Consider the following 9,077-nt stretch of genomic DNA (forward strand, 5'->3'; position numbering starts at 1 on the left):
ACCGTATGCGTGAGGAGGTTTCTACTGCCTCAGAACTCACCAAAGTTGAAACTATGGTTATTGCGAGAGTCACCGAAATCTCTGAAGAGGACATTCTTGATGACTCGATTGAAGCGGCTGATGTGACGGTTGTTGAAAATCTCGATGGTCCTACGGATCCTCCAGATAAATTTTCATCATTGTAAGGCTGCATGTGCTGCCTTAAAAGTTCTCTTGATGAAAGGGGACATAGACATAGTTCTTATTCAAGAACCATATGTTTATAGAAACAAAATATGTGAATTAAGTACTCCGGGGTTCAAACTATTGCAGTATACTGGTAATGATGTAAATCGAGCCTGTATAATTGCTAAAAACGAGCTTAACTTGTTTCTGCTTCCTTCAATGTGCAATGCAGACACTGTCGCTGCCAATTTAGGTTAGGTTAGGTGGCAGCCCGATGTATCAGGCTCACTTAGACTATTCAGTCCATTGTGATACCACATTGGTGAACTTCTCTCTTATCACTGAGTCCTGCCCGATTCCATGTTAAGCTCAATGACAAGGGACCTCCTTTTTTATAGCCGAGTCCGAACGGCGTTCCACATTGCAGTGAAACCACTTAGAGAAGCTTTGAAACCCTCAGAAATGTCACCAGCATTACTGAGGTGCGATAATACACCGCTGAAAAACTTTTTGGTGTTCGGTCGAAGCAGGAATCAAACCCACGGCCTTGTGTATGCAAGGCGGGCATGCTAACCATTGCACCACGGTGGCTGCCAATTTAGAAATAGCTAAATGCAAATATTGGGTATCTTCGGTCTACATGGGACATGACAGGGAGATGCCTCCATGTGCCGTTAAGACCTTAGTTGAGGAGTCACTGAAAACAAAGACGAAACACATTATGGGATGCGATGCGAATGCGCATCATAGTATATGGGGAAGTACTAATGCAAGGGGGGTAGTTTGCAACAAGGGATTTACCTCAAACTTTGTCACTAAAAACAGGCAAGAGGTTCTGGACATCACCTTGGCCTCGCAAGAACTGAATTAAACGATATCTGAGTGACAGGTTTTAAGTGAACACAGCTTCTCAGATCATCGCTACATCAGTTTCAAATTTGATGTTCATACCACCAAGACCATATTTCCGCCAAATGTTAGGAAAGCTGACTGGAATAGGTATAGGGAATCGTTCAATATGATGATACCGGAAATAACAGAGACAAATATGAGTAATGTGCAAGAGCGGATTACTAAGGCCTTCAACATCTCACTGAAAGCTGCATGCCCTAGAGGGAAGGGGGAAAAATCGACCACCATGGTGGTCTACGGAATTAAGTAATATGAGGAAATCCTGCAGGAAGCTCTTTAACAAGGCAAAGTCCACTAGAGCCCCTAAGGATTGGGACGCTTACAAGAAGAATCTGAGAGGATACAAGCGAGAACTTAGAATGCTCAGCATAACTCCTGGAATGATTACTGCAGCAGTATTGAGAATACGTCCGAGGATTCCAGACTACGGAAGGTTCTAGCATCCACCAACTTCGCTCTAGGTTTCATTAAAACATCGGAGGGCAATTGCACAATGTCCAGTGAGGAGACGCTGGAGGTAGTATTGGACATACATTTTCCTGGAAATCAGACCGTTGAACCAGGTTCTGGCGGTGCCACAGTGGTTGAGCGGTCGTTTCCTATCGAGGAAATTGTATCGGAATCTAGAATAAGATGGGCGTTAAATAGCTTTGGACCATTCAAATCCCCCGACCATTCAATGCCCTGGTTGTCGGCGATGTATAAAGGATGTATCAACTCGGTTCGATTCCTGCTACGACCGAACACCAAAAAGTTTTTCAGCGGTGGATTATCCCACCTCAGTAATGCTGGTGACATTTCTGAGGGTTTCAAAGCTTCTCTAAGTGGTTTCACTGGAATGTGGAACGCCGTTCGGACTCGGCTATAAAAAGGAGGTCCCTTGACATTGAGCTTAACATGGAATCGGGCAGCACTCAGTGATAAGAGAGAAGTTCACCACTGTGGTATCACAATGGACTGAATAGTCTAAGTGAGCCTGATACATCGGGCTGCCACATAACCTAACCTAACCTATGTATCAACTTATCATATATCCCAGGAAAGTGGAGAGAAACAAAAGTCGTTTTCATACCTAAAGCGGGAAAAGCCTCTCACTCGAGGGCGAAGGATTTCCGACCAATCAGCTTATCCTCATTCCTACTTAAGACTCTGAAGCAGATGATAGATATTTATCTTAGAACTAGCATCGATTCAAGTTTCTTCTCGAAACGACAGCCTGCATACTCGAATGGCAGGTCTGCTGAGACCGCATTATATGAACTAGTCAGCTTTATTGAAAGCTCACTATCTGTCAAAGAATACACAATCGTGGCGTTTGTAGACATCGAATGGGGCGTTCAATAATGTCCATCCCAGCTCAATATTAAATGGACTGACAACTCTGAATGTTGATCCATGTATACTTAGGCTGTTAGACGAACTTCTAATGAAGAGACGTATTTCAGCCACACCAGGACAAGCAAACATACAAAGGTATGTGAACAGAGGCAATCCCCAAGGAGGAGTTCTATCACCTCTTCTTTGGAATGTTGCTATAAATAACCTTCTGGTTACCCTAGAAAGGATAAAAGTGGTGGCATACGCAGATGATGTGGCTGTAGCAGTCAGGGGAAAATTCCCATCCACAATCAGAGATATTATTCAGAGCGCCCTTCGGATGACTGCGAAATGGGCGAAAGACAATGGTCTTGGGGTAAATCCTGCAAAGAGAGAACTAGTCATGTACTGCAAAGATCGCAAAACTCCCACGGTTAGACCCATTTCCTTAGGGGGTACTGAAATTCCCTTTGGCCTTGGCGTTATTTTGGACAGGAAGCTGAATTTTAGTCTTAATATTGAAGAGAGGGCGAGAAAAGCCACGGTAGCTTTGTACTCGTGCAAAAAGGCAATAGGGAAAAAGTGGGGACTAAGACCAAAAATTGTGCATTGGCTATACACGGCAGTGGTTAGATCTATAATGCTATATGGTGTTGTAGTATGGTGGCCGGCACTTCACCAGCCAACAAGTTTAGACAAAGTTCAGCGTATGACGTGTTTGTGTATCTCAGGCGCATTCAGCAAGACAGGAACAAATTCCCTTTATGTCATGCTGCATCTATTGCCTTTAGACATTTTGGCCAAACAGTCAGCTGCAACAACGGATGTTCGGTTGTGCGAGCTATCGCTGTGGTCGGAAAAAAGTTACGGTTACAGTTCGGTCCTCAAAATAATGCCAGATGTGCCTAACGTAGTGGATTACACTTTGGCGAGTCCACTTTTCGACAAAAAGTTTGAAACTCTAATCCCCAACAGTGAGGCGTGGTGCACACAGACTCCGGGGAATAAAGAATATATAGATTTCTACACTGATGGCTCCAAATTGGATGGACAATTGGGTTTCGGAGTATATTCTAATGATCTGGAAATTCGAATAGCGAAAAGATTGCCTAATCACTGTAGTGTTTTCAGGCTGAAATATTAGCAATAAGAGAGGTGGCGAATTGGCTGGGAAGTAATGTTCCATACTCAAACAGTCAACCTGCAATAAAATCCTTGGACTCTGTGTTCCTCAATTCGAAAACGGCCATCGACTGCCGCAAATCTCTCAATGAGATGGCTGAGCAGTACAATATTCGCCTAATATGGGTGCCTGACCATAGGAACATACCGGGGAACTGCGAAGCGGATGAGTTGGCAAGGCTAGGGACTACATTACATATTCCAGGGGAACTAGAATCTGTTGGTATGCCTCTGGCTACCTGCATGCTCATGCTGCGTGAGAATGCTATTATGATGGCAAATGTTCGATGGGAGAATTGCAAGGGCTGTAACGACACCAAGTAAATATGGCCCCATTTAAACTTAAACCGCACACTAGATATGCTAGTGTTCTCGAGACGTCAGATATCACTCCTGATATCTGCTATAACGGGTCGCTGCCTGATAGGCGATTTTGCAAAAACTATAGGCGCGAGGTATGACTATTGTATGAGCTGTCATGATGCGGAGGAAAAGGAATCAATTAAACACCTCTTGTGTGAGTGTCCTGCATTTTGTGTAAAGTGCAAGCAACTTTTAGGAGCATATAGCTTCAGATTACTGGCGGATCTGGAAAATGTTAAATGTAAATGCTAATGTTTTTGGAACAATCTGGATGGTTCAACAAAGAAAAATAATCAAGAAGTTTCAGCGGTTAAAACTAGAAGTGCGCATATGTAATAGGTACTTTTAGTTAATGTGGTATCACAATAGACTGAATAGTCTAAGTGTGCCTGAATCTTAATCGGGCTGCCACTTTAACCTAACGATGTCCGTCTATAGCCCTCATATAAACCGACCCCCCAGATGGGGTCTTCAGCAAAGAGACATTACAATTTTTATCCGATTTGCATGAAATTCAAAACGTAGAGGTACTTTTGGTCCATTGTTGGTGTGCCGAATATGGTGTGAGTCGGTCAATGTTTTGGTACTTTTTCGAAACAAGTAGTATTGGTTCGGTATTGTTTTGAAATTCCAAATTGTGGAGTCTACACGTTTAATCTACAGCACAAAGGTACACATATTTTTCATCTAGAATACATAGAATTTCATAAGGAATAGAGTTAATAAGGTAAAACTATAATCGATCTTAAAACTGTCCTCGATTAAAAATATTTCTACAATTGACCTTGCTCTGTTAAAGAGCTTCTCACAGGACATCGCTATATTATTTAACCCCATAGATCACCATGGCGGTGAGAAGTTCGCCAACTGTGGTATTACAACGAACTGGCTGCCGCTGTACCTAAGCTAACCTAATATCCCCTATCATGGATTGCATATATATAGAGTTTGTTATACAAATCGTCATTTCTAGTTCTTTCCTTATCATTTTTATTAATATAAATTTATATTTGTTTACTTTTTAAATTATTATAATTAATAATATATGTAATTATAATAAAAGATAAAAAAATTTCGGGTTATATGCAATTACATTTTTCAAATGATAATTTTTTTCATTATTATTATGCTCTTTTCCATATTAATGTACTATAAAATGTAAATGTTTATGTCGTCTGTCCGTCTACGTGTCCTATGTGTAACGTTTTATGTGGGTCATAATGATGTTTCTGGGTATATCGTATATGGTTACTTCTTTTAAGAAATATTACAATAATTGCGTGTGTTATACGATGTGTTTTTAAGTTGAAATCTAATTGTGTAATTTATAATTTGTGTATAGTAAACTATTTGTTGGGTTTTATCTTTTGTTTTTGCAATATGATGTATTTAATGTAAAGAATGTATGTACTATGTTATTAAATAATAATTATAATTATGGTGATTTTATATCTGGTATACTGGTTCTTATCTCTCTATCTTTCATTACTTTTTGTTGAACGTATCGAAAAGTTTAAAGGCAAAATATAAAAGAAGACAATAATTGAAAGTAATACAAGAGTAATAAACATAATTTCATTGCAGTTCCTGCCTTATGTTACGTCCTCTTCTGCGCCTACGGGCCGAGAGGAAGTCCTCCTCGTCCTACAATACATAGTTGAATACCGATGAGTCCTGTTCGTTGTTAATGTTTCCTCCACCCCGATTAGATGATCCTGATGATTTGTTGGAACCATGATGACCAATGGTCATTTGGTTTGTTTGATGTATGACTGAAGTAATATCGCTTTGGGAGGCGGAAATATCCTTGCTTGTTAGCACATCTGAGCTGCTTGATCCAGATGAAAGACCATGACGTTCAGTAAGCCCGTATTGAATAGGTTGGTAACCATGGCTTGGATTATAGGTGGCTGAATATGGCATATAAATGGGAGGATTTGGCAGGGGCCCTATATCACTTGTAATGCTCTCGGTATCGGCATGACTTAAATTCGAGCGACATTGTAGAGGATTGCGATCATCGTTAACCACATAGTAACACTGTTCGGAAAATGTCAACTTATTTACCGTGTGTTTTATGTAATTGTTCCGTAACATGGCCGAGACAATTCGCCGGGCTTCTCGGCGATCCTGAACGTCTTCGACATTTTCCAGTACCCAATTAACAGCGTCTGCCCCAATGAAGGCATTTGGTATTGTGATTTTCAGCCACATACGATCGCGAATTTCTAAGCCACTATCTGGTTTAATCATTGCTTTTACGATTTCTTCCAAATTATTTTGGTCGAGTCGCTCTTTGATTGGCTCTGGTATGTCTGGGTGTATAATGCTATCTTGAGAGGTGAGCGCTTGTGTATGTGCAACCCAAGCTCCTGGGTCAATTGGACGCACAGGTTCAGTACGAGGAATAGTGAAATAGCCCTTCGGATTAGGATCCCAACATTTGGCAACAACCAATTTTATTGGACCTGGTTTCTGTACAACCTCACGCAACACCCTTACAGCTTCGTCGTTAGTCATATTTTCAAAATTTACATCGTTCACCTGTAGAATCATATCACCGGGTTCTATGCGACCATCCAAGGCAACGGCACCACCTTTCATAATGCTGCCAACATAAATACCACCATCGCCTCCACGATTCGATTGGCCCACAATTGATATGCCCAAGAAATTAACAGCTTCCATATTAATGTTAACAGTTATAATGTTCAACGACATTGTGGAATCGGTTATAGATGAATAACTTGAAGTTCGTGATATGCTTGGTGCCCTTTTTTTGCGACGCTGGGGCTTCTTACGCACTTGTAGCCGCTGGACACTGCTATAGTCTGTAAGATCACGGTCGAACGTCACTTCAGATTCTGTGCCAAATAAACTGGTGGAGTCGAGATCACTCGACAGTACTGATGCCGATTGATATGTTAACGGTGGTGGAGGCTGCATCATTGGATTGGTCATAATTCCTGGTGTTCCCATACCACCCACTCCCATCGTTCCAGGACCACAAATTTTTTGCGGTGGAGGTGGGGGTTGTGCTGGTCTAACTGTCTGACGGACTTCACCGCATTCGCTGTTGGGCATATCGGAGCAATTGTCTGATTGATTTGTACCATCGGCTGATACCAACCATGAGACAACACGACCATTAAAACACGGCAATATTGTGGAATCATCTGCGATTTCTTCTTTCACCACTCCAAAGTCTGCATCCATAGACTTGAAGAAATATTTGTAATTGTTATTTTGTTTATTCAGCACCATCTTGAAGTCTCTCAAAGTCACTTGAGAGGATGATATTGGAATTTTTACTAAATATGGGGTAGTCTCGTCGTCAATATGATAGATCACTTTGGTTTCCTGACAACCCCCTCCGCCCCCACCACTGTTCTTTTCGGCATCCATCTTTGGTGGCTTTGTATTTGTGCTTTGCCTTTTCGAGTAGAACTCAGATATCGCCTATCTAATTACTTAACACGTACTTTCTTTCCAATTTTTCACTAGCTTTAGCACAGCAATAAATTTTCTTCTTTTCGAAGTTTCAAGAATTTTTTGCACTGTGTTTTGTTTTTGCTTTAGGGTTGGGTTTCAGTGGGGGCTCTTTCATTTATATCTACTCGACAACTCTTGTTCGGCAAGGCGTTGTTGCTCTGCGCTGTTTTTAATTCATCTTGTCTCATCTAAAACAGTCCAATTTGGAAATGCACACAATGCCGAAAGTCAATTACTCTAAACTCCACTTGTAGCCAATACTTCTTCACAAATCCTAATTGTTCATCATTAAATAAATGTTTACAAGTTTTTCACTATTTAATCAATGCAAAAATTGCGCAGACTAGTACTAGTGAATGGAAAATCGATTTCGATTAGAACTAATAATTAAATTAATCGATTCTTAAAAAAGTACACCATTCTGAACTGACCATACGATTTTAACACTTTGTCATCGATAATACCGTTCACTGTTGCCATCGTTATTTTAAAGCATATTTTAACACTTGAAGGCCGGTATGCACCTCTTGCAAAATTTTCTGTAGCAAAAATTTATTTAGGTCCGCAACAAGAAACGGCTTGTGTATAGAGTGTAGAGAAACATAATGCATACAAATTTTAAACCAGTAAAACGCTTTTAAAAATTATTAATAGTTGTTCCAAATATGTATTCCTTAAATAAATTGTTGATTATGCGCCATCCATATTATAAGTTATTCCGGACGGAAAGTCTGTGTTTGTAAACAATGTTACAGTGTGTCCAATCGTTACGAATTGCAGCAGTATCGATTATACCTTCGGACTTAACTAATGGTGTGGTCAATATCTAGGATATGTTCGACAAGAGCACTTCCAATAAACACGAACGTTTGAAAATTGCTAAATTGCAACAATTCTTCAAACATTTTTTTCAAAGGATTAGTGTAATATTCAACTTGAGAAATTGTTGAGAAAATCGCTTTCTCAACAAAAAACAGACATTACCCTCAACAGTAAAATTCAACAAATTAGCAATAATTTCTCAATTGAATCCTAAAATTGAAATGCATCGCTACTCAATAATTTCTCAAACAATTTTCGATGCGAGTCAAATTAAAAATTAACATCCGTTGCAAATACTTTTCAACCAAAATTTGTATAAATGATATCCCCACTTCAAATTAAAATTCAAAGCCAAAATTCTATGAATTTTTATAAATTATTCAATTTCGTTAGAATAAAATATAAAATAATACGGTGTTCTCACCAAGCATGTTTTGGGGTTTGAAATGTTTTCCCTTTATAAGCGCCTCAAAACGAGTCGTTTTCGCCATAAGGCCGGTACCCTGCCAGCATTTCAATGTTCCATTTCATCCTCATCGCTACCACAGACTCGTAAGTGACACTGCAACAATCGCCAACTGTGATAGTATTTTGCCATCACTATTCGCATGAAAGTATTTTGCCATCACTATTGTTACAAGAGCCATTTTATATTTTGTGAAACACCAAGCGCAACTGGCTTATTATAATTTATTTCACTGAAAACGAAAATAAAGTGCTGAAAACATAGTTATTACGCTTAAAATTGTGAAAAGTAAATTGGTGAACAATTTTTGACTTTCCAAATGGTATAAAGTGATAGTTTTTCAAAGATTTTTCCAGAC

At 39.9% G+C, this 9,077-nt stretch overlaps 1 protein-coding gene across 1 annotated transcript; it reads right to left on the bottom strand.

Moving 5' to 3' along the window:
* Positions 1–4,905: 4,905 nt before the first annotated feature.
* dsh (Segment polarity protein dishevelled) lies at positions 4,906–7,802 on the bottom strand. Its single transcript, XM_075299173.1, has one exon. The coding sequence runs from the start codon at positions 7,342–7,344 to the stop codon at positions 5,584–5,586; it is 1,761 nt and encodes a 586-aa protein (XP_075155288.1). The 5' UTR covers positions 7,345–7,802; the 3' UTR covers positions 4,906–5,583.
* Positions 7,803–9,077: the final 1,275 nt, after the last annotated feature.

The sequence above is a fragment of the Haematobia irritans genome, chromosome 3, assembly GCF_050003625.1.
Source record: "Haematobia irritans isolate KBUSLIRL chromosome 3, ASM5000362v1, whole genome shotgun sequence".
In the NCBI taxonomy this organism is placed as follows: domain Eukaryota; kingdom Metazoa; phylum Arthropoda; class Insecta; order Diptera; family Muscidae; genus Haematobia; species Haematobia irritans.

Excerpts from the sequence above, each read along its gene's own strand:
- dsh (XM_075299173.1), bottom strand. The coding sequence starts at position 7,344 with ATGGATGCCGAAAAGAACAGTGGTGGGGGCGGAGGGGGTTGTCAGGAA.